General features: G+C 45.3%; 1 protein-coding gene across 1 annotated transcript; it reads left to right on the top strand.

The window, feature by feature from the left end:
• The first annotated feature begins 17,489 nt into the window (after window positions 1-17,489).
• Window positions 17,490-25,882, top strand: SOWAHA (sosondowah ankyrin repeat domain family member A). The gene has a single exon (XM_082454751.1). The coding sequence runs from the start codon at window positions 22,670-22,672 to the stop codon at window positions 24,377-24,379; it is 1,710 nt and encodes a 569-aa protein (XP_082310877.1). The 5' UTR covers window positions 17,490-22,669; the 3' UTR covers window positions 24,380-25,882.
• Window positions 25,883-26,645: the final 763 nt, after the last annotated feature.

Here is a 26,645-nt window from a genome sequence, read left to right as displayed (position 1 = left end):
ACTACTGAAGCCCGCGTGCCTAGAGCCCGTGCTCCACAACAAGAGAAGCCACCGCAGTGAGAGATCCGCACACTGCAGCAGGGAGTGGCCCCCCACTCACCACAACTAGAGAGGGCCCATGCGCAGCAACGAAGACCCAACACAGCCAAAAATAAATAAATGTTAAAAGAAAAAGAAAATAATCATATTCTGTTCTAGTTTCTTGGTATACGTTCTAGGCTTAATAAATTCGATGCTCATCTCTGGTCCTTCTATCAAGGATTCTCCCTTTGCGAGGTCTTTATTTCAATTCTTCTCTAATGGGCTGAATTTCATTGTTAAGCTGTTTTCTCAAGAAGCGTTTTGGATGTTTAAGCACGTCTGTCTGTTGCTTTTACACTGGAACCATATCTTGGCTGGATAAAATATACTTGGGTCTCACCTTCTTTCCCATAGAATGTAGTAGGTTTTGCTCCTTTTTCTTCTGGGAAGAAGTCTGAGGCCAGCCTAAATTTTCCCCATTGTGGGTGGCATTTTTTCGTACTTGTATGTCTAAAGAAGTCATTCTTCATCTTTTTTTTTTTTTTTTCAGTTCAATAACTTAACTAAAACATAGCTTAGTAATAAGCATTCTGAACAAAGCTTTTCTGGAACATAATGTCTTTCAACCTGCGGTTTTAGTTTTGCTTTTTCTGCATTAAACATCTTTCTTAGCTCTATTTTTGGTTTCTCTTCTTCAGGGATATCAATTAATCCTTATATTGGATCATCTTTGTCTGTATTCCATTTCTATTAATTCTATTTCTTAAATCTCTTTACCTTGTTTAGCTGCCCCAATTCAGTAATTTGAGCTTCAGTGGGGTCAGTTCTCTTTCTTGTTAGTTCTTATTTATTTATTTGTTCTATAATGATGTTGTTTTTGTCCTCAGTTTGTTTCCTTTCCATCAATTCTCTTGTTTTATCATCCCATCTTTGAGCCTCCAATTTAATAAATTCATGTTCTTATTAAGTTGCTTTATATATGAAGCAGTTGTAAGAAATTTCCTTTTGTGGGGGAGGGGAGGAGCCCTTGTCTTTTGCCCACTGTTTTCCCTCTATTTATCATTTATAATTTGCTGCCGTGTGTTTGCATCCGTTTCTTTTCATCTTGGTGTGCTGGCTCTGTCCAGAACTTCTTTATGCTGCTATAACATGATAGCTGGAGAGGGGTGCTTACTGACCATCTACCCAGGTTTGAGACCAGTCTGTTCTTCCCTCTGACCTAAGCTGGGGATTTAGAGCTTGTACACTTCTTGGCAGTCTGAATGGGAGGAGCGGAAAGAGGAGCACTCAGCCAAAGCAGGGCGCAGTCTTTGCTGGAATAGCTGTGCATGCTCCTGTCCTGAGGCTCTGATTAATGTCCAGCACAAGGCTCATGTCACCTGATTGGGGTTGGAGAGGGGGACACCATACACCTTTTCCAAGGAAGGAAGATAACTCAGGCCTTGGATCAATTTCTCAAGTTGGAGTGTTATTCTGGAGACTTTATTTCCACTGGCTGAGTCAGCTCCATGGATCATGCTCTAAGTTTCCCTCATTTCTCCCCAGCACACTTTGTAATACTGCTCATTCAGAAAAGGAAGAATATAAGTGCATGACTCATATCCGTTTCTTTTCAGATTCTGCAGCACTGGGGAGGATGTTCAAGATTTTGTCAATCTCTGAGCGTTGAGGACAGGGTAGAGAGCAGAGGTGTGCTGTGCCACTCCTTGCCACTCCAAAATCTTCTGTATTTTTCTTTGGATGCCAAATTTGAAGTTTACTGTATGGGTGCTGATAGTAAATTTCCCCTGTGATTTTTATCTACTTTATTTTATTTTGTTAGGAATTGAGAAAGAGAAATCCTGTAGGGAAGATTTCATTCACTGTCTGCATCTAGAAGTGCCCCTACACATTTTTAAAGCAGCATTGGCCATCTCTGGCTTTCACATCTGACTCGTTATCAAGGTCTGTGAAATGATCCAAAGCAAGAGCATCCGAGGAGCCTCCTGGGTCCTAGGCACTGAGTTCACAAGTCCCAAGGTGTCCTAATCAGGCAGGCAAACTCTCCCATTTTGCAAAACATGACTCTTAAAAGTCAGATTTAGGAATTATAGTCAAATGGCAGTACTGCCAGGTTGAGGCCTAGACCAGGAGTCCTGGCCTGATGGAAAAGCTGTCCCAGAGAGAAGGAACCATGTTCCAATTTCTCCTAGGAGACCGGTCAGAGTTTGCACCGAGGCTGGATGCAGGAGCTGTGTGGCGCAGGGAGAACAACCGGCAGAAAGCAGCCCTTCCCTGGCCTCATGGGCTTCCGGCTGTCCCCTGCCTCAAGTTCCACAGTGGAGACTGCATGCTGCAGATGGGACAGGAAGCAGGTCAAAACTTAGGCCTCCCTGCCTTCCACCAGAGCATGTGGCATGGATGTCTCATACACAAAGTACTAGGAATGCCTTGGATAGCCCTGGAGATGGGACTCTCTGCCTTTTAAAACAGAAGAGCCTCCCGTAGCACATGAGTCCCTGGGTCCCCTGAGAGAGCCCCAAGACCATGGCTCCCAGGAACACATCCTGGGAGGTTTTGTAGAGCCTGCTTAATAGAATTTGGAAGGCTTTCTTTGAGAAAAAGAATACACAATTATAAATACAAGATTGGGTATGGAAGTAATTATTTATTTAGAATGAGAAAAGAACAGGACTTGTAAGGTACCCATGCAAGTGAGAGGCCTGGAATCTTAAGCTTCATGTGTTTCAGGAGGTCCAGGGTGTCCTTAGTAAATGGGCCACAGAGACACCCATGGGTGCCTAGTCCCTGAGTCTACAGGGACTTCTGAAGCAACCCCCATGGCCCAGAGCTGCCCAATGCAGAGGAAACCCCACTCCAAACCTGGCCTGGAGGGCCCAAGGAAAGGGGTTGATACCAACTTTACAAGGGACTCCATGTGACTTGTCAGAAGATCCTGCCCATGACTCTGCCCCCAGCCCACGCCCTCCCCCCAATAGGCACAGGTCGCCCTACGGTGGTAGGATTTCAGCTCCTCCAAGGTGGTTGTGATCAAAAAGAATTCTCTGGGGAAAAAATATGTGGACTGTCCAGTAACTAGAGAGCTGCAATCTATACAAATGGAAGACTTAAGATGCTCACAGATGGAGAGGCCAGGTGATGTGCAGCTGGTGGCCAGACCATTTCAGCATGTTCTCCATCCCTGCAGCCATGAACAGGCTGGATACAAGCAGGTGAGAGGCAGCTCCACATGGTGACAAGCTAGGCAGAGATGAGGAAGTTAAAATGCTTTGCTGTTTTGGAAAAATATGACATTCAAAGACCATTTGGGAAGTGGAGAACGAATGCTTCACTCTGGCCAAGGTGCCAAAGGAAGCCTTCAGGAAAGGAGACAGTTAACTCAGGAGAAGCAAATGGCAGGGCCTGGCTTAAAGTGGGAGAGGTCTGCAGAGCAATAGTTTTCAAACTGGGCCCAGAGGGACCATGAGGAAAGTGGGGAAGAGAAGGGCTCTAGCCCCTCCCCTAAATGGCTCCATTCTATCTGGTTTATATATTGGGTTTTCGGTTCAACAAAGGATTCTTCTGCAGCTAAAAGTAAGTCTGAAAACCACATCTCTGGGGGGAATTTATTCAGACAGACAAAATGGGTCTAGAAAAGGCTGCTGGTGGTGGGATCCAAGGAAACAATTGAGTATGAGTTAAGATAGCTGAGAAGTAGAGTTTTACCTGGAACAAAGGGGTTGGCCAGGGAGATTGGAAAAATGAATCCAAAGGAGCTGAGAGAAATTACTATAACTTGAATTAGGAGTAGAAATAAGAGTAAATTAGCAATAAACAAAACACACACAGAAGGATGGGGCCAGCTGACTGAGGAATGAAAATAGAGAGGACAAAGGACTTAATGCATAGAACCTAATCCAGATGAACCGATGACCAAGAGGCCAAGGCCCCATAACTCAGCTGTTTGGTTCCGACTGCTGTTTTACTAGGTATTCATATCCTGCTTGCGGGGGGCGGGGCAGGTTGGGGTGGGGGGAGGAGACGAGACAGAAGATTTTAAGAAAGCAGGCAAAGGTTTAAGGGGATACTCCTCCAATCCATTCCATTGCTCTTGTCTTTCGTCAGGAAGAAAATCTTTCCCAGATGGCCCCCTAAAAACTCCCCCTGGGGTCTCATTGACCCCAGAAATGAGTCACATAGCCACACAGAGGTTTTGGGATTGCCAAAGGTTGGCTCACACTAATGTAATATGTGTTGGCTGTATTGTTGAGAATATTTAAATCTGCTGCAGAAGGCAAGAAAAACAACAACAACAAAAAAAACCATGCAAAATTCATAAGATCTGTTAAGTACAGATAGTAAGTTGGTAACTTGTGAGACATGCTAGAAATAGAATAAATGAAACATGGATGTTGAACATAGATAAGAAGGATACAAGAACACAAGAGTGTTATTTGTAGATAGAAAGGGATGGAAAAAGCCAGTTATAAGGTAAGGATCATGTTAATTCCAGATTGACAGCTGTCATTCCCAAATTAGCCCCCTTGGTGACGCCCATTATGATCCCATTCTGGCTCCCCGTGTGCTCTTCCCCGGCTGCCCAGAGGGTCATCCACGTGCTCTGGTTGTAGCCAGGGGTACTTGCCTGTGTTTCTCTGGTAGAGCATGTGTTGGCTCCAGGCACCTTTGTCCAATCTCAACTCTGGTTCTCATAACCACACTGTCAGTGGGGAAGGATGCTGGGGGAGAGAGAGAGAGAGAGAAGATGTGAACACTGTGGAACACAGGATTCAGACAGTGTGCTCCTTCCACCCCGCATACACCGTACCCTAAGTGAATTCACCTACCCCACTTCTTTCCCCTTGTTTATTACTGCAAGCTTTAAATTGCATCCTTAAGCTGGGTAATTTGACCATCTTAAATTGGTCTATGAGCTCTTCTGTTCATGACCTCTGGACAGCTTGCCCAATAGAGCACTTGGAAGCTACACAGAGTCAAGATAATTTCCCACGTGACAAACAATAATGATTCATCCCCTAGTGCTGGGTGCATTGCTATCTAAACAAAATTGTAGTCCTGTTAGAAAGAAGGGGAGAATGGCTAAAGTCAGGTGTCTGAAGTCACAAGAGTTCACTTAGTCTGGCCTTCTGACTCCAGGTCAGATACACTGAGTTCATTTGAGATAGAGTCCATTTTTCTGATAAATTGCAGATACGGGGCCTTTATAATTTATTGTCATCTATGAAATCCTCTTGGAGGGAAGGACTGGTTCACTTCTCAGGGTCCTGCTGGTCCAGGCTATTACGATTTTATAAGTTCCTAGACTGGCTAAATACTGAGGTCATTTCATCATTCACACAATAAAGATTCCCTGAGCACTTCCTGTGTGCCATGGGCATGAGGATAATAAGGCACAATTACTGCCTCCCGGAGTTCAGAGTTCAATAGGAAAGCAAACATAAAAAGTGTTTATGAAAATAATATACAGCCGAACTTGGCCACCCCTTTAAGAATCTGCCCTCAGCAAAGCAAAACGTGTTGGGAGTCCAATAAAAGGCACAAGCACCAGCATCATGAAGCCCAAAGCCTGTGCCACCTCGTGCCAGCAACATGCTCCAGTTTCTCACTGCCAACCTCCGCCTTGTTCCCATTTACATTTGTCTCACTCACCTGGCTTGCCCGTTGTGACGTGCGCGTTAGTTTTCTGTTGTCCTCCAGAACCCTGTGTCCTGGCTAACGCCATTGTTCCTGCTCTCCTTGGCTTGACAATCCTACTGAAGGCCTGCTAGTGGACACCTGATGCCTCAGTCTGGCTCCTGCCCTCCCAGCATGCTCTCTGCCTGGGCAGATACTGCACCCTCAGCCCAGGCTTCCTAGTGGGACTCGCGTTACCCCATGCCAGGGATCCAGAGGAGGATGCGAGGACGGAGAGAGAAGGAGAAGTCTTCCGGGGATGACATTCAGACACACGAATTTGCTCTGGTCACGGCAGCTACTAACACAAAGAATGAGCCCACCCTAGACAAGCACACTCTCTAGGAATGAAGCTAGGGCCTTGGGGAGCTACATTAGCTCTTCCAGGCCTCCACTGAGAGGATGACAGCAAAACACCCAGCTGCTTGCTCAGCATGCTCCTGCACTGCTTGGAATTGTACAAGAGGAAAAAAGCATCGCAAGCCTTGCTGCCTGACAGCACTAGCTCCTGATGGTTCCATGCTCAGCAGACCGCCCAGAGTTGCTTAGAAATCCTGTGCTTGTACCTAGTCACCACCCTGGCCCATTCCCCATGGCAGCGGCTCCAAATAGCAATCACTCTTCCCCACTCCATCCCCCTTCACACTCAGCTGACACTGTGACCTTTTCTTTACAAAGCAAAACCATTTATTCAGTCAACAAACATTAACTAAAGGTCTACAGTGTGCTAGAGCCATGGGGACTAATCAGGTGTGGTTCCTGCCCTCTCAGGACAGTGGAGTCAGAGAAACACAGGGGCAGACGACAGGCTACCACGCAAGGGAGGCTGCTGGCCAGTTCCAAGGCCCTACCGCAGCCGCAGCCTCCAGCACTCACCCAGCCCAGCACACACATCTGCCAGTCATGCCTGGACCACCTTCCCTCTGGGATCCAAGAAAGTAGGGCCCCAACTCTTCCGTGGGGCATTCCCTTTTATAGTGTCAGCTATTCCTTCTTTTTCTCACATCTTAAATCTCTCCTCCCTCCCTTCTCCTACCCTCTTTTCCGGCCAACACCCAGAAGTCTCCTCATCTAAAAAAGCCTGTCTTGGGGCTTCCCTGGTGGCACAGTGGTTAAGAATCCGCCTGCCAATGCAGGGGACACGGGTTCAAGCCCTGGTCCGGGAAGATCCCACATGCCGCGGAGCAACTAAGCCCGTGGGCCACAACTACTGAGCCTGCGCTCTAGAGCCTGTGAGCCACAACTACTGAAGCCCATGTGCTCTAGAGCCCGTGCTCCACAACAAGAGAAGCCACCGCAGTGAGAAGCCTGCACACCACAATGAAGAATAGCCCCGCTCACCGCAACTAGAGAAAGCTCACGTGCAGCAACGAAGACCCAACGCAGCCAAATATAAAAACAAATAAATAAATTTATAAAAAAATAAAATAAAATAAAAAAGCCTGTCTTGACCCCCCTCCCGCCTCGTGCCCCCTGCTTACTCTCTCCTTCCCTTTCCTGACCAACATCTTGAAGGAACAGTCTACTTTTCAACTCACTCTTGTGTCTTTTGTCTCCTGTCAGTCTGTCTTTCGTCTCCACATCTCCAAGGAAACTGTTCTTGTCGAGGCCACCACTGACCTCTTAATGGCCAAATCCAGTGGCTTCTTTTCAATTCTGATCTTACTCTTCCCCCACTGCGCTGGGCTCCTGTTACTTTCTCTGTGATATTGTATATTCTCATGGAGAAAAAGAGCCAAATATATCAGAAGTACATAAAAAGGAAAGAGTGGGAGGCCCCTGTCCCAGCCTCCCACTCCACTCCCTGGGTTGACTCATGGCTTTCCAAATATTTGCCCAGGTATAAACAAAAGTAGAATTCATGCACATTTAGAGTTTGGATTTTAAAAAAGACAAACAACAAAAAAACCCATGAGAAACTGTTATGTCTCAGTCTACAAGCTCCATCCCAGCACTGATTTCCCACAGTGGGCCTGGCTCTAGCCCCACAAACTTGTAAGAAGTTTTCTTTTTACCCCTTGGCACTTCACAAGAGCCAAGCTCCTGGGTATCTCCACTGCATCTGGACTTTGAATCCATCAGGTCTGTGGCTTGAGTCTCTGGGTTTATGTTCTGTTTCTGGTCCATGGAAAAGTTTATCTTGTTTCAGTGCAGCTCCAACTTCTGAATTTTCTCCTCCTGCACCTTATCTATCATTGCGTTGGGCTTCAAAGCATGAACCCTCCATGCAAGTTCTCTTGCTTAATGGGTGATCCTGTTGAAGCACAAGTTAGATCCTGTCACTGCTATGCTCATCAACCTGCAATGGCTCCCACCTCCCTCAGAGTAAAATCCTAAGTCCTTATCATGGCCTGCAAGGTTGTGTGTGATATAAGCCCCCCACTACTTTTCTGCCCTCTTCTCTTGCTCTCTGTGCGCCATTTACACTAGACTCCTCATCATCCCTAGAGCACGCCTAGCCCATTCCTTTCCCTACCTGGTATGCTCCTCCCCCAGATACCTATGTGGCTTGCTTCCTTATTCTTTGAGTCTTTTCTCAGTGATGCTTCCCTGGCCACCTTATGTGAAATCTCGGCACTTCCTATATTTCATATCTCTCTTCCCTGCTTTGTTTTTTCTCCTCTCTCTTTTGCCACCTCCTAATATACCATGTATTTCATTTTTCTTATTTGTCATCTGTATTCCCCATATACTGTGAGCTCCATGAGGACAGGGATTTTTTTTTTAATTAATTAATTAATTTATTTATTTTATTTTTGGGTGTGTTGGGTCTTCGTTTCTGTGCGAGGGCTTTCTCTAGTTGCGGCAAGCAGGGGCCACTCTTCATCGCGGTGCGCGGGCCTCTCACTGTCGCGGCCTCTTGTTGTGGAGTACAGGCTCCAGACACGCAGGCTCAGTAGCTGTGGCTCACGGGCCCATTTGCTCCGCGGCATGTGGGATCTTCCCAGACCAGGGCTCGAACCCGTGTCCCCTGCATTGGCAGGTAGATTCTCAACCACTGCGCCACCAGGGAAGCCTGAGGACAGGGATTTTTGACTGTTTTGCTCACTAATGAATCCCCAGTGCCTGGAACAGTCCCTGGACACTTAGTACTTCCTCAATAAATGTTGGTTGAAAGAATAAAGTGGCTGGGTTCATTTAACAAATATCACGCATGCAGTTTGCTCCTGGTCAGTACATACATCTCTTCTTCATTCGTGTTCCAAAGGGATGGCCACACTACAATTTAGCCATTTCCCTATGTCCTTATTTCTTGAAACCCTTTCCTCCCTTGGCTTTCCTGCCTCTCCTCCTGCCTCTCTGTCCATTCTTTCCTCTTCCCCTCCATGGATTGCTCTTTACCTGCCCCTTCAGGACTGAGATTCCCCAGGGTTCCACCCACTCGTTCCTGCTCTTCTACACCTTCTCCCTAGATGGGCTCACCCACACCCTCACGTCATCCATCATCTAGAAGCTCATGACTCACTCCTGTGTCTCCAGCCCAGACATCCTCTTGAGCTCCAGATCCTCATTCGCAGCTACCTTCCAAGTGACACACAAACACTTCTTAACTTAAAACCTCAACTTGTCCAAACTCAACTTGCACCTTCCCCTTCTTTAATCTTCCTGTCGCAACAAACAGTGACACTGTTTTCCTCTTCTCACAAGACAGAAACTGTGGAATGATCTTTGAATACTCATATTCCTTCATCTCTGTTTGTAGGGTCACCAAATCCTGATTGTGCCTTAGAAACATCTCCTCAACCAGGCTCTCTTCTCCACCCTTCTGTCACTGCCTTAGTCCAGAGCTTTTCATCTCCTGTGGGCTCTCGCAGTGGCTTCCTCGTTGGTCTCCCTGACCCGGCTCTCTCCAGCTCATCACCCACATTGCCACCAGATAGCTTGCTAGGAGCCACGTTGGCCACACATTGACTCCTGGCTGCCCACAGAGAACTTCTCTGAAACAGGATTACAACCCTGAACAAGGCAGATGAGCTCCTGCCTTCAAGGGGCTCAGAGTCTGAAGACAGGCACTGAACAAGCAATGACTGTAGATAGGGATGTGTGGTGATGGGGAAAGTACAGACTGTGAGGGGAACAAGTAAGAGGGCACCTGATCTAGCAAAGGATCCGAGGAGACCATGTCGAGGAAGGGGTCGAGATGGAAGATGAACAGGAGTTAACCAGGCACAAAGTCCGTGTGGGCTGTGAGGTGGGGAAGGAGAATATCCCAAGATTATGAAAGAGAATTTAGAGAAAGAGAGACCCATTCCAGGAACTGAGAGGAGCTAAAGCTCGGAAGAAGAGTGCTGAGGGACAATGCCGAGCCTCCCACTCCGTGTTTACCATCTCTTTCCAATTTACAATAATTGTAAGGAAATTTTTTATGTATATTTCTTTCTGCTACATTACAGAAAAGAAGAGGAGAAGATATCTGCAAAGAAAGGATTTCTCCTTGAGGAGGAGCGGGGAGGAGGAGGAGACCACACACAAGAAAAATGTCAGAATGGTATTAGACATCTCATTAGCAACACTGGTTGCTTAGAACAAAATGGAACAATAGTTCTCAGGGAGATCTATTTTCAACCCAGAATTCTATAACAAGCGAAGCTGTCAATTCAATGAAAGGGAGAATAAAGAAGTGATCAGACATTTTAAAAGGTATAATGCTTACCTCGTGTTGAGTGTGAGAGAAAGGAGATATAAGATCCATGAGGTTAAGTAAAATTCCTCAGTCTTCAATTTGATTTAGAAGTTTTAGTATGAATTTATGAAGTATTTTTTCTCTTTAAAAAATGTATTTCCAGCCCTGTCTACTGAAAAGAGCTAGAAAAATGACCAGTGCAATAACAATGAGAAATTATTTATTCCAGGTCTAGGATAGGAAATATACAAGATGAAACTGAAACATCTTATTTCAGATATCAAGGAAGAATGAAGTCAAGAGGGTTAGGAGCCAAACTGAACAAAGTTTCCACTGGCAAATAAGAGACAATGTGAGCACTGTTAACTATAATAACTGGAACGAATTGAAACTCATCAAATACATTTAAATTCATGAGTAAAAATTGTAAAGCTCACAGGTTGTCTTTGGAAGATGCTAGGGACCCATTATTTTGACAAATGGTAAAGAAAGGGAATTTATTCAACCTTTCCCATAGAAACCTCAGGGTAACTAAATAGTAAATGAGGGGAAATTTCTCTCTAATATAGAAACCTTCCAGCTAGTAAATGAAGGAGTGACAAAATATCACCATGTTGTAATCCCCGATAACATAATGGATCTAGGCAAGGATCATCAATGGCTGCTCACTCACGTTATAAAAGAGAGAAAGGCAGACATGATGTGCCTCCTTTCGGAAGCACAGGCTACCACCCATGAAGGTGCATCCACAATAATCAAGCTTGAATCTGCTCAAGACTCTAGATTTAATTACTAATCCACAGGAAGTACAGGAGGTAAAGGACTATGTCGAATGTCACAACAGGAATGCAAGGAGCAAAATCCAGATTGTGGGAAACTTTACAAGAAAAACAAAAAAAGTTCTGTTTCAACAAATAAATTGTAAGAAAAAAAGAGACAGGGGGAACCATAGATTAAACAAGACTCAAGAGACAGACATATCAAACAACTGTAATTGGATTCAAATCAAACCAGCAAACATCAGGGAAATTTGAACACTGACTGATTATTTGATGATGCTAAGAAATTATAGCTAATTTTTAGGTGTGTTAATGGTATAGTGATTATGGTTTTTAAAAGAGCCCTTACCTGGGAATTCCCTGGCAGTCCAGTGGTTAGGACTCCGCACTCTCACTGCCGAGGGCCCGGGTTTGATCCCTGGTCAGGGAACTAGGATCCCACAAGCCGCGTGACATGGCTGGGAAAAAAAAAAAAAAAGAACCCTTACCTTTCAAGATATATACTTAAATATTTACTGGTGATATGATATCTGGAATTTGCTTCAAAATCATCTGGGAGTGGTAGGAAGTAACTACGAATATAGGTGAAATAAGATTGACCATCAGTTGACAATTACTGGAGCTGGTTGATGGATAAATGAGGGTTCATTATTTTATTTTCTCTCCTTTTATACGTGTTTGAAGTTTTCCACAACAAAAAGGTAAGAAAAAATTACTGCTTAAGCATCTTTTCTTAGAAAGTTACTTGATAGCATGCTTCAGCAGGTACCAAGAGAAAGAGAAAGATATGACAGTCAGAAACAGTGCATCCAAGCCAGGACAGCAGTCAAGGAGAGTCCCGGGATACGGGCTGACAGCTGTGCAGCAAGCCTGGAGCCACCAGCCAGGCTGATCAGAGGGCTCTCAGAGAGAGTTTGCGGGGAGTGACCCAATAGGATAGAGAGTATGACTGATGCCCTGGGAAACCCACAGAATGCAAAATAAAAAATAAAAAAAAAAAAGAAGAAGAAGAAAGGCAATTATATTCCCAGGAAAACAAACAAACACATAAAAATAGACAAAAAGGCAGGACTCAAATATGAAGCAAAATAAAACATAGCACAGAGGTGAGTTGCAGTGAATGGGTTTTCATGGTTATTATAAAATAAAAAGTGTTTTGCCTTTTAGAATCACTTAGAAAGCACTTATGGAAGATTTCACTATGGTTAAATGGAATATAAATGTCATCAAAGTGCAAATGTATAAGTCAAGGTATAGGCAAGGAATGGCTGGGCAATGGAAGGCGGATGGTAGGGTGGGAGCGCTAATGTTCCCATCTTACAAAGTGGTAAGTTAGGGGTAAATCTGCCCTAGATTGATAAAGAAAGAAATTGGGGCTTAAGTATATTTTTTGAGGTTTTAGAACAGACCTGAGAAGGAACTAGGAAAAATCTGGGGATGGAGAAGGGAGACAAAAAGTAATAGAAGTCAATTAAACCCTTATTTATTATATTAAGACATTCAAGATTGATAAGTCAGGAGACTTCAGTACAAGCATAATACTTGGGATGTGGATGTAACCACCAGAAGTACCAAAACCCAGAACTAGCCGAAAGAGTTTCTGTAGGGAGAGGGCCTGGGGATGGGGAATGCCATGTCAGGGTACAAGTGCTTCCCGTTATAAGCTCCTCTGTGCATGTGTTGCATTGATTAGAAGCTATATCGTAGAGGGTCTTGCAAGCCATTTAAAATAGTTTAGCGTTTTACAAAGACAGCCAAGTGATGTGATTAGATCCGTGTTCTAAATGGCTTGCTCTGGCTGCAGATAGAGAATGGAATGGAGATGAGGCCGACTGGGAGCAAGGACATTGAGTGCAAGGGGATGAGAGGACCATTGCAGACATCTAGGCTGGAGATGATGGCAGCCTGGCATAGGAATGGAGAAAGCTGGATGGATTGAAGAAGTACTAAAGAGGGTGAGGAAGAATCACGCTGCATGCCCGGCGGGGTGGTTGATGGTCCCTTTTATGGGGGAGGGACAGGAGGGTTAGGGAAGAAGATAACCAGTTCAGCTTAGACACATTGGTTTGAGTTATTGGGGTTGTGTGAGGCCCTTAATAGTCTGGCCCCAATCACCTTCTCCAGTCTGTGTCTGCACTCATTCACCTCCATTCTCACCACCACCGGCCCCATTCTCTGGCCACCCTGAGCTTCCTGCTATTTCACAAACATACTATATGCCTTTGCTTATGCTGATGCCTCTTCTGAGAATGCCTACCTCTCCCTTCTCAGCCTGCAGAGTTCCTGGTCATTAGCTCAAATATCTTGTCTTCTCAGAAAGCTTTTAGCTTCTCCCAAGGAGAAGTGCTCCCTCCCCTGGGTGCCCCAGGAGGCTAGGAGATCTCTGTCTGGCCCTAAGCACATCCTCCCATAGATCTCCATTTATATGTCTGTTTATATGTCTATCTTCCCCACCAGGCTACAGTTTATAGTATAGAGGAGCTGTCACTTACTATCTTTATATTTTTATCTCTTAAACTAGAAGTATGAAGATATTTCGTCTTGTTTGCCAGCACCCTTAGCTTGGTGATAACGACATGGAATGCCACACTGCAGATGACTCCAAAGGGATGCAGGCACTGCAAGGTGGTGGCGGGTTCTGGGAAAGTGAAAGTCTGTCATGGGTGGAGGAGACAGAAACCAGGAGTTCAGTGAATGAACTAACAAGATACACACCTCCCCAGCAGAGTGAAAATACCCTGCTGGTCTACCATTTTGCCACATAAAATACCTCACAGAATGAGGAGCCTTCCTCTGGGTCTGGATACCTTTATACTGTCAAGGAATTTTTGCTCCCAAAATTTGATGTACACATCAGGACTCTCCAACACGCAGCTACAGCCATGGGTTTTAGTTGAGACGTGCCTAGGCCAGATCTTGTCATAGCCTTGGGTTATCTGAGACCTAGGGACCTGAGGAATGCTACTTCAGGATGGAATCTTCCATTCCAGTAATATTTGGATAAATGTCCCATGTCCTCCTATCCTTCTGTATTAGTTTTCTGGAGCTGCCATAACAAATTATCACAAACTGGGTAGCTTAAAACTGTAGAAATTTGTTCTCTCACAGCTCTGGAGACCAGAAGTCTAAAAATCAAGGTGTCGGGAATTCTCCAGTGGTCTGGTCCAGCGGTTAGGCCTCCGCGCTTTCATTGCTGAGGGCACAGGTTCAGTCTCTGGTCGGGGAACTAAGATCCCACAAGCTGCGTGGCGTGGCCAAATAAAATAAAAAATAAAATAAATAAATAAAATCAAGGTGTCATTAGTCTGTAGCCCCCCAAAGGCTCTAGGGGAGCCTTGACTTGACAATCCTTCCTTGACTCTTCCAGCTTCTGGGGGCTGCAGGCATTCCTTGGCTTCCTTGGCTGCATCACTCCAATCTCTGCTTTGGTCTTCACATAGCCTTCTCCTCTTCTGTGACTTCTGTCTCTTATAAGGACACTTGTCACTGGATTTAACACCTACCTGGATAATCCAGGATGTTCTCATCTTGGGATCCTTAATTTAATTACATCTGCGAAGACACTTTTTCCAAATATAGTCACATTCACGGGTTCTGGGATGTAGACATATCTTTGGGGCGGGGGGGGGGTCCACTATTCAACCCACTACATCTTCTGAATGGAAAATAACAAAGGGGACATAGAATTTGTCAACTTTGAGATGTAAACAATTTGTCTTAATGGAGACATACACAATGTTCTTTAAAAATTTAGACTGAATAGTGAAACACTACCACAGAGAAGCAGCAGCAAAAAAGCCCAATCCTAAACAACAACATGAACATGACTGTTTTTGTCTTCACTGTCGCAGCCACACAGAAGGCTCTGTGCAGACTGTGGTCTTATTGTCTCTGCCCTGGAAACTTTCTAAGGCCCAGTATGTTGAGCTCCGAGGACATTAGGACATTGTGACATTTTGCCAAAAATTTTCCACTTAAAAAGGAAAGGATTATTTTGTCCAGGAAATTCTATCATCTCTGCCAAAGAAGAGAAGATGGAAGAGGAAGAAGAGAGGAAGGAACACGGCGCCATGTATGAAGAGCCAAGTTACAGACTCCATCCTTTTTTCACTGAGAGAGAAACTCTCAATAGTTTGTGTTTCAGAGACTGGATGGGAAAGCAGAAGCTTTCCTCTGGCTGAGCGCGCCACGCTCCTCTGTGTTTTTGTTCCTTGCTTTTGCTCCAGCCATTCTATGTGGAATTGAAGTCCTGCAGGGTCAGCATAGATGTTTCTGTTGCTTACTATGCTGTACTCACCTCCATTTGATCAACATCTGAGAAGGTAACCAGAAGTTTACATTTAGAAAAGTCCAGGAAGGCAGACCTCTCCATGGCCTCACTCTTAGCTCCTGAAATTGTGGGGCTATTGAACCACGGTAACCTGTTGTAACATATCCAAGCTGTTTACTGACACCATTTTTGAGAAGGAACAAAGTGATGAGAGTCACTACCACATGACAAATCGTTACTGTTTTGTCATTATCAGTAGTTATTGAACATATCGAATAACTACTGAATAGTTACTGTAGACAGTGCCCTCTAGCCCATTCTGAAAAAGAAAAATCCAAGCAATGAAAGTCACTATTAGTGACAAACTGTTGCCATTTTATCATTATCAATATTAATTGAACATAGAGCTATATCCTAACTGATGAGGACACAGCATCTTGCTCCTGGGAGCTTGAGCCATTGTGGGAATAGGTAGATGAAAAGAGACCTATATCATCCTTGTTTTCAGTTAGCGCTGCTAGTATTTTATTGACGCTTAATCAAATAGGTAAAACCAGTACTGCTAATGACTTCTTCCCCAGACCACACAGCCTCAGAGGTACAGTTCATCTTCCTGTTTCTTGCTCGTTGTTCAGTGTCACTAATTATTACTCTGAGGGCTGTTAATAAAACTGTTCAATATTTACTTAGCTGATAGTCTCAAAGTGGCAAGCAAGGAGATCTTCTGAGGACCCGGAACTAGCCCTTTACTGCCTGCCCACATCACCTCTTGCTGTTCCCTCTGTTACACAGACCTCAGCTAGACTCCTCCCCCCAACACATTCCCTCTAGAAGGGAGGGTCTCCATCAACATATAACTCTCAGTCTTTTCGTATAACTTACTTCAAATTATTGTATTTTGAGCTCTCTGGTAATGAGCTCTTAGAAACGTTGAATAGGAAGTTGGATAAGTTGATATCTAAGGATTCTTTCTCCCTTTACCCATGTTGCCACATGGAAGGCAAGATAAACACGGTATGCTAGTGCAACAAGAGTTTAGGGAAGAGTTGAGCTATTTCCACCTGTCCATCTCTAAAGCCAGATGCTGTTGGTAGATTTCACATATCCAAACATTTGGTGCTGTCATCTCCAAGCCCATCTGAATGGGTAACCATAATAGAATGGAAGGCCGGCCTCTGGGTTGCTGATTTGTCCACCCTGACCCAAGCAGGGACTCTACTTTACAATTAAGGAAATGTTTAAAACAACATTTTGCAGGCCTCTCAAACTAAGCCGTCCTAATGTAGACATTGACCCAGGTGAAAGCCCCAAAAGGTCTCTCTGAGGGTTTAAAAATATATATAATTTTTTAAGTCAAAACTTGTCTATGAGAATAAAACAGGCCAAGAAGGGATGACTAAAGGCAGCAAGGGGCATCCTCTTGTGCTACACCTGACCAGGACACAGCTCTCCAAGTCTTCACAGACCAAGTCTCCCGTTCCCTGTCAAGCAACCAAGCAACAGTCTGAGGAGTCAGATAAGAAGCCTGAAAAATGAATCACAGATATGAAAACTCAGTTTATAACAGAGGCAAAGGATCTGACACTTGTCACCAAGATTTAGACATAAAGAAAGTCCCTTTGACCTCAGAGAGGACTGGCTTAACAAGTCACAGGCAGGAGAAAAAAGAGGCCCTCTTGCTTCCCCTGGGCTGGTAAGCAAGAACAAAACATGATTTGTTCCTGAAGTCAGGACTGCAAAAGCTTGATATCCGGACAAAGTCCCTTTACAGCCATTCTGGGTAGCCCATCCCCCTCTGTCCCTGGTGCTCCTGCCTGGTGGGGACCCAGACACTCCTCTTCCTTACAGGCATTGGTGAGCCTGCCGGGGGCAGAAGAGACAGGCTGTGGTGGACTAAGCCTAATGGAAGGGGCCTATTCACACCACCATGACAGGGACAAGACAGTTGGAAACATAAAGCCTCCACTACGGCTCTCTATGGGGCTCAGGCATGGGGTTCAGAGCAGATTGTGGGTTGGAAGAGGCAATGCAATATAACATAATATAACAATGTAACATAACACAATACAATACAGTTATGAAGGGTTTTAATTTTATATATTTTTTTAAATGTGCCTTTAAAAATGCAAAGGGCCGTCTTCCCTGACCTCCTCCAAATTTAAGTTACTGAGATAGGAAAAAAATGTCCTTGTTGCTTTCTCCCATGTTCAAAACACATTATAGAATTTTACCCTTGCTATAAATATACATTTTATGTTTGATTTTCCTAATGTTTACTGGCAAACTTCTGGGTCACTGGAAGAATTGATTCGATGGCCTCACTGGCAGCAAGGCACCAAAATTTAAAAGCAGCCTGGGGAACTGGATGTCATTGGCATCCTCATCCTAATGTCTCCTCAAACTATAAACTAATCATTTAAAATATTAAAGCAGAGTACGTTCAGATGCACAAGTATAAAGGTTTAAGCTAGATTTTTATTTGACGACTTCTTCCCTACTTTATTTATTAAACATACAGAACATCAGTCTTAAGTACTGGTGATCCAATTTTGCACAGTGAATGAGCATGAGCTTTGGAATCAGACAGGTTGGGGTTTGAGTTTGGGCTCAGCCAATTATTAACTGTGACCTTGGGCACATTTCTTTGTATAGCTCAGAGCCTGAAGCCTGTTAAGCATTGTCAGTAAACTTTGCTTGTACCAGCAATTCAGTACAAGCAAAGTATTTAATCTCTTGCCTATTCTTAGTGATCATAGTCAGAAGGAGCTCAAACCACAAAAATCAATAATGATCTTTAACAGGGGAATCTTCTCCCTCCTCCCCTTGGGGAGAGGGGACAGTAACAAATTCCAAGTTCATTGAGGCTCCACTACCTATGAGATCATGGAAATGATTTTTCCAAGGGACCCAACAATTTGTCCTGAAAAAGCTAAGAAAATAAAATATAAAAAGTAGCTATTGACATGAAAATGGCAACGAAGGAAATGTGACTTTAAAAATGAAAACAGGCAATATAATGCAAGTTCTCCTCCTGAAACTTCTTTGTCACCCATCCCTGTCTTTCTGCCCTAGCTGGATGGCCCTCACCATCTCTCACAGGGACCCTGTCATCACCTCTCCAGAGCCCCCTCCTCCACCCATTCACCACATCAGCACTGGTTACAACAGGCTAAGGGAGCATTGGTTATGGAACAATTAGTGGTCTAATTCTATCTGTGTAGAACAGTATATATGGCTGTTTATATATCTATGGATGTAAATAGAAAACCTCAGAGAATAAACCAAAAAATATTAAGAGTGGTTCTCTCTAACATGTGATCTGTTCTTTCCATATTTTGGAAACTACTGAGAATTGGGAAAACATCATTATTAATGTTATAATCAGGAAATAATTAAAGCTACTTTTTAAAAAGAAAAAAGAAGAAAGGTTTCCATGGCATTCTACTGCAAACAGGATAAAGTCCAAACTAGCATATAAGGTCCTCCATCCATGACCCCAGATTACTTTTCAAACATTATCTTCTTCTGTGTCTCTGACACATACCCTAAATAGAAAACACACTAGACACTCTTTACCCTGAATTCAGCCTTCACAGTCCAACTTCCAAGCCCTCCCCGTCTTGTTCTCACAGCCTGTCTCTTGAAGGTTTTCCCAGGTGCCTCTCTTAGAATCTACCTGCTAGAAAGCACAAAGAGCATTCATTTCATTTGGACATGTAACACAATTAGTTATGTTTTTCTCTCCACTAAGCAGTAAGCTGTTCAAAGGAAGGTTGTGTCTTCTTCCCAGAAGACTTGGCTCACTGCCTTGCACCCAAAGATATCCAACAGATGTTCATTGAAATAAATTACAGAAGAGTGAAGAGGATGATACACCTGGGGCAGTTGCAGAAGACCTGACCGAGGTGGGATTTGAGCTGGGTTTAAAGAAGGGGTAATATTTAAAGAGAAATGATAGCTGATTACATTTATAATTCTATGGTAAAAACACAAGGACTTTCCCCAAGGATACTGTTGTCATTCTGTTGTAGACTGCTTGATGCTACAGGGTAAACTGGTGCTAAAATTTCTTTAAAAGGGAGATGTACCTTCGTATTTTTCACTTATAGTCTTAAGCTAAAAGGATACAATATTTGCAATTAAAAACTAGTTGTCTAAAAATGAAAGTGTCATCAGAAAACAAAATGAAAGGACAAACGACAAAATGGGAAAATATTTACAACATATATAATAAAGGGTTAATAACTACATATCAACAAGAAAATATGGGTAAATGGGGAAAAAGGCAAGTCACAAAAGAACAAATCAAAGACAATAAATACGAGGGGAAAAGTTTAACTTCATTAGTAATAAAATAAATGGAAATTAGAATGAGATACAAATTTTTTGACTTTCAAAATGACAAACGAAAAGATACTACTCAATGTCAGTGAGGAAAAGACAAGGGAATTTCATGGGGCTGTAACTTTTCTGGAAAACAACTTAGTGAAAAGTTTCCAAGAGTTTTTAAAATAATTAATTCCCTTTGACCTAGTAATTCTACTTGTAGGATTCTATCCTAAGGAATTAATCAGAAATGTGCACAAAGTTTTATATATAAGCAACACCATCCATAAGAATTAAAAACCAGAAACAATGTAGACTATTAAATGTAAGAAAACAATTAAAGTGTATTACTATATATACGTGATGCTGTCATTAAAAAAATCATATATTTTTTAAAGAATAGTTACTGTCATTAGGGCAAATGCTCACAATATAGTATAAAACGAGGTTGCAAAGAAGATTAAATTGAATGCATTCTGGAAACAGAACTGAAGACAGAAATTGGGCTTCCCTGCTGGCGCAGTGGTTAAGAATCCGCCCGCCAATGCAGGGCACAAGGGTTCGAGCCCTGGTCCAGGAAGATCCCACATGCCGCTAAGCAACAAAGCCCGGGTGCCACAACTACTGAGCCTGCGCTCTACAGCCCATGAGCCACAACTACTGAGCCCACACCACATCTACCGAAACCCACGCGCCTAGAGCCTGTGCTCTGCAACCAGAGAAGCCACCACAATGAGAAGCCTGCACACCACAACGAAGAGTAGCCCCCGCTCACTGCTTTTGGTCTTTGTTGCTGCGCGGGGGCTTTTCTCTAGTTGCGGCGAGCGGGGGCTATTCTTCGTTGTGGTGCGCGGACTTCTCGTTGGGTGGCTTCTCTTGTTGCAGAGCACGGGCTCTAGGCGCGCGGGCTTCAGTAGTTGTGGCTCGCAGGCTCTAGAGCGCAGGCTCAGTAGTTGTGGCACACGGGCTTAGTTGCTCCACGGCATGTGGGATCTTCCCCCAGCAGGGCTCAAACCTGTGTCCCCTGCATTGGCAGGCAGATTCTTAACCACTGCGTCACGAGGGAAGACCGTTCTCTCTCTTTTTTTTTTTTCAATGAGTAAGAATAATAGTAGTGGCTATACTACTACCAATAATTTGAATGTTTACTGTGGGCCAAGCATTGTTCTAAGTGCTTTATGTTTACTTTCTCACAGAATCCTCACAACTTGTTGAGGTAAGTGTAATTATTGTCATTCTCCCCCTTCACAGATAAGAAAATTGAGGCACGGAGAGGTCAAGCAAGTAGCTCAATGTAGAGCTAACACTCAAGTGTGGCATTTTGGGTGGAATGAATTGGGAGATTGGGATTGACATATATACACTCCTGATACTATGCATAAACTAGATAACTAATGAGAACCTATTGTATAGCACAGGGAACTCTACTCAGTGCTCTGTGGTGACCTAAATGGGAAGGAAATTCAGAAAAGAGGGGATATATGTGTACGTATAGCTGATTCACTTTGCTGTACAGTAGAAACTAACACAACATTGTGAAGCAACTATACGCCAATAAAAATTAATTAAAAAAAAAAGTGCAAGAGAGCAAGATTCCAGAGTCTTGCTCTTTTTAAGTACTACGGTGCCTCTGATTATATATTTGTAGTACTGTGTTTGTAAATTAAGAAATTGATCCCACCTTTGCCCTGGCTGGTCCCTCTGCTGAAAAAGCTTCTTCTCCTACGTAGCTACTTAAGTCCCTGATCTCTTCAAGTCCTTGCTTAATTGTGGCCTTCACAGTGAGTCCTACCCCCTAAACACAGGGTTCAAACTTGCAACCTGCCCCTCTATTTTACTCTGCTTTATTTTTTCCATAGTATTTCTCTAGCATATTATACAATTTTCAGATTACCATATCACTTCTCTTTGTCCCTCCCCACCTTCCCCCCAGCCCGCTATGGGAGCTCCATTAGGTCAGGGGTTTTTATCTGTCTTCCTAATCGATGTATCACAGTCTGAAAAAGTACTGGCACAAACTAGGTGAGCAACAAATACTTGTGGAGTAAGTGAACTTTTAAAAACATAGCATGATTCCAATTTTACTTTCATATTTTAAAGCATAAACATGTATATGCATGTGTATGGGGGAGGGAGAAGAAAAATAGTCAAAATGTTAATGGTGATTTCAAGTGATATTTTTCCTTCTTTACGTTTTCCTGTGGTTTTATTCCCCAAACTCAATGTGAAAATGTATTATTTTATCATAAGAAAATTCTAAACCTCGGGTGACATGCATTGCCACGCACAGCAAATTGTCTTTACTGCAAGTTGCATGAAGCCGTTTTCCTATGTGAAACGCAATCAACAATTCAAGAGGTATTGATGATCTTTAAATAAATTACTGCTTTTAAGCAATCGCCCGGCATTTTGTGGTGGTTAAATATTTCTGAAAGGAATAAAAATCCTTCCCTCGCCGGTCGACCGCGGCATCCCTGGGGAACACACCCACCTAGCAACCCGGAGCCGAGCCTGGCACTGCGCCTTTAATTCCCGAGTTGGGAGGGGCGGTGGAGAATTTCCGCTCCCCCACTCCCACCGCGTCCCTGGTGGCAGCTGTCACCGGTAAGGCGAGCACCGCGCACGGGGGATGGAGCCCAGCGCCCATTGGACAGAATATAAAGGCAGAAACCTACCCCCGAAGACTGGGAGCCCCGCGGGGCGGCGGCGGGGAGCGCGCGCCGCGGCCCCCAGCTCCTTTTTCCAGGAGACTGCCGGGCCCCGCGGCGCAGGCATGACCGAGGTCCAGCGTCAGGGACACGCCCGTTACGCCTCGTTGAAAACGATCAGGTGAGCCTGGCCGAGGCGGACGTGACTCCTGGAACCCCAGCTCCAGTGCGTCCCAGCTGGCGCCGCGACGTCCACCTGCCCAGCAACCGGGAACAGCTGGTCGGTGGGAGGGGGAGGCCCCGCCTCCCCTGCGGGACCGGACTGACCATGGCGCTGGCCGCGGCCGCGGCCGCCGCGGCCGCCGGGGTGAGCCAGGCGGCAGTGCTGGGCTTTCTGCAGGAGAACGGCGGAAAGGTGCGCAACTCTGAGCTGCTGAGCCGCTTCAAGCCGCTGCTGGATGCCGGCGACCCACGCGGCCGCGCCGCCCGCAGGGACCGTTTCAAGCAGTTTGTCAACGACGTGGCCGTGGTGAAGGAGCTCGACGGCGTCAAATTTGTGGTGCTGAGGAAGAAGCCGCGGCCCCGGGAGGGACCAGAGCCCCTTCCCTCCTGCTTCCCGAGCACCCCGGGGGCATCAGCCCCGCCGTCGAAGATCACCTCCGTCTCACAGGGGGAAACCGCTGCTTCGGGGGCTCCATCCTTGGCCTCGGCGCAGAGGGCGGTGGAACCACCTGAGGACCCGGCTCCGCCATCAGAGCCACAGGACACCCCCGGGACTCCGGCCTCTGAGCCCACTCAGCTGACTAAGGGGCTGCTGTTAGCCCCAGCCCGGCAGTCAGGGATGCCCTCGGACCCCCAGATTACAGCCTTTGAGCTGGCCCAGCCCTCCGAGGGACTCTCTGCAGACGTGGCCCCACCATCCATGGCACCGTCGGAGGCAGCTTTGCCCTATGCAGAACCGCCAGACCCGGAACCTGCGCCTGGGCTTTCAAAAGGGCCGCCACCACCCCCTCCGCGCGCGCTGCCGCAAAAGCCCTGCATGCTGCCGGTGCGCTGCGTCCCGGGCCCCGCGGCGCTCCGGATCCGGGCGGAGGAGCAGGGCCTGCGTCGGCAGCTGTCGGAGGAGCCCAGCCCACGGAGCTCCCCTCTGCTGCTGCGGCGGCTCTCAGTAGAGGAGTCCGGCCTGGGCCTCAGCCTGGGCCCCGGCCGCTCCCCGCACCTGAGGCGCCTGTCGCGCGCCGGCCCTCGCCTGCTGAGCCCCGACACCGAGGAGGTGCCCGCCGCACCGCCGCCGTCCGCCGTACCTCTGGAGCCGGCCGAACACGAGTGGCTAGTGCGGGCTGCCGGGGGCCGTTGGACCCACCAGCTGCACGGGCTGCTGCTGCGCGACCTCGGCCTGGCGGCCAAACGCGACTTCATGTCTGGTTTCACGGCCCTGCATTGGGCCGCCAAGAGTGGCGACCTCGAGATGGTGCAGCAGCTGGTGGAGATCGCGCGGCGTGGAGGCGCGCGGGTCGACGTGAACGCGCGCTCACACGGTGGCTACACGCCGCTGCACCTGGCGGCTCTGCATGGCCACGAGGATGCAGCGGTGCTGCTGGTGGTCCGATTAGGTGCGCAGGTGCACGTGCGTGACCACAGCGGGAGGCGCGCTTACCAGTACCTGCCGTCCGGCGCCTCGTATGCTCTGCGCCGCCTACTTGGCGACCCCGGCCTGCGAAGCTCTACCGAGCCCGATGCGACCGGTGGTGGTAGTGGCAGTTCTGCGGCCCGGCGCCCGGTGCAGGTGGCCGCCACCATCCTCAGTTCCACCACCAGCGCGTTTCTGGGCGTCCTGGCCGACGACCTGATGCTCCAGGATCTGGCTCGAGGCATGAGGAAGTCGGGCTCCTTAAGCAAATTCTTGGGTGCCTCGCCCATGGCTCCTCGTAAAAAGACAAAAACCCGCAGTAGTCTGCAGGTCTTTTCAGAAATCTCCCGTCGACCCACTCCGGGGCCCTTGGCTGGTCTAGTGCCCAGCCTACCCCCAGCAACCTGACGGTTCCCGAGGCTACGGCTTAGTTGCTCTAATCGGGCCTGCCTCTCACAGTCTAAGCCTGCGCAAGACGGCGGTCCGACACCTTCGGCTCCATCTTGTTTCCAACTTTGTCCACTGCAGCCTGTTTTACCCAAGTGGGCCTACGCCTCCAGCTTCTGTCTGAAGCTTGATCTTTCTCCAGAGATGGGGTTCAAGATCTCAGTGAGAGCCTCCTATGAAGAACTACAGAAGTCAGGATTGAACTTTAGAGGAAATTTGAAATATAGTATCAAAGGTTAAGGGGCAGCAGCTGGTCTGGCCCCTGAATGATTTAACCCGATGCCTCTGCATCTATATACTCCCAAGCCAGAATTAGAGCTTTGTGTGATGATGGATTGTCAGCTTTAAGATATGTAGTGCTTTTGTAATTTGATGCTTTTATCCTGTTTTTAAATTGAAATGAGGTAAAACAACTTTCATAAAAAAACCTTTTGAAAGTATATTTTTCCAAAATGCTCAGACATTTTCAATCTTTTGCTAAATATTTTGGAATTCTATTTAAAAAAAAAAAAAGATGATCAAGATCTAAAGGAAATTAGTCCCAACAAACAAAACCCTTGAATGGTTATCTACCTCATTTTAGGCAATCAAGATTCCAGAGACTCTTGAACACAGAATGTGACCATTGTGAATGTAATTAATTTCAGTTGTACTGAGAATGCTAAATATTAGAAAACAAGTACATCTTGGGAGTAAAAGTGATTTAACAATGAGAGAAAAGAGATACTTTGGCAAATACTTTTAATTTGTGGTTGTCTTTATGGTGAAATATAAACGTGTGTCTTTGGCACTGGTGGCTGGCTACTTTGATATGGCATGAATATTTAATTTTTTAAAGTGTGATTTATTTGTGAATTGCACCATTGTGCCATATTTCTGAATCTGTGGCTTTCAAATCCGGCTGAGCCTTTCAGTGCAGTAGGTGAACATTCAAAGAAAAAAATGTCATAGCATAACACTAGAAAAATCACTGGTTAAATAGTAACAGATACAATTAAGGAGCAACTATTTTATATGAAAGTTCCGTACAAGCAAAAGGTATGTGATATCCATTTTAAGAAGCCATCTGAAAGCAAACAACTTATTCCAAAATAGCAAATGCAGAATCTCCTTGCTCAGTGACCTTAGAGAGGGGTGGCTTGATTCATCCTATTTGTAATTGAGAAGGTTTTAAGTATTGCCAAGATTTCTCAGGTTCAACACAGTGTAATTAAAATGGCTCTTTTGCCATTTTAAAGATGTGGAATCTATTTGCTCAACCAACCTTTTTATATCATATTGTAATAATGCTCTGCTTTTGCAAATTGGGTTTGCATGTCATTAGTTATACCAAATAGTTTTTGTGGCAAGGGTACTGGGGCTCCCCTCCCATATATGTATCAGTGAGGCCTCTGAAATTATTTAAGGCAGTCTTTCATGGAATGTTCTGATTTAAGCAATGAAATAAAGTCTCCCATTTTGTTCCTGCTTGTGTGATGATGTACTTCCCTTAAACATTCTACAGCACTTGCTACTGTATTTTGCTTTTCTTTTCACTTCTTTTCTCCTCATCCTTCTGCTTCTTTCAAGCATTCTACTATTGAAAGAATTTGGATTTCTCTGCAAAATAAAGGAGTCAACCAAACATGGATATGGTAGCCAAAAACTGTAGGTAAATGTAGGCCCGGATCTGACCTCTCCCACCTTCCTTGCTTGGAACTCTAGCTAAGCTGCATAAATTATTTCAAAGTGAAAATTAAGTCTTCTCCCTCTGCAAAAAAAAAAAAAAAAAGACAGGAAGTAATAATTAAAGCAATCTCAGTAGCTGAAGGTCTAGGACAGGATAAAATATTAGAGATTTTTCATGGTAAAAGAGAGGCTTGACTGAGACGGGTAACAAAGGTCACACACACAGGGATGACCAGCTTTGAGAAAGACAAAATGTAAACCCGCAAAGTGGTAACAACAATAACTAATGTTTATGGCACACTTAAATCAGAGGAGGGTTCTTGAACTGCCAGAAGAATCTTTGTGTTTCAGGAGGGTGTGCTGCAAGCCTGCCCAGTGAAATAAAAACATTTGGCAAGAGTTTAGGATCAATAAGCCTAAAATTCAGGTGTCAGAAACCACTGCTTTTTCCTTGCAGGCTAAAACTTCCTGAAACTGTAAGTCAGTAGGAAATTACAGTTGATATGCATATGGAAAGTTTTCAGGAACAATATCTGACTAACAGGAGGTACACCTGTGG

The sequence above is a fragment of the Balaenoptera physalus genome, assembly GCF_965194825.1.
Source record: "Balaenoptera physalus genome assembly, chromosome: 3".
NCBI lineage: Eukaryota > Metazoa > Chordata > Mammalia > Artiodactyla > Balaenopteridae > Balaenoptera > Balaenoptera physalus.
Note: the sequence above shows the minus strand (reverse complement) of the source record. Positions and strands in the feature narration are given on the sequence as shown.

Bases quoted from the DNA above. Each gene is read 5' to 3' on its own strand.
- SOWAHA (XM_082454751.1), top strand. From the start codon at position 22,670: ATGGCGCTGGCCGCGGCCGCGGCCGCCGCGGCCGCCGGGGTGAGCCAG.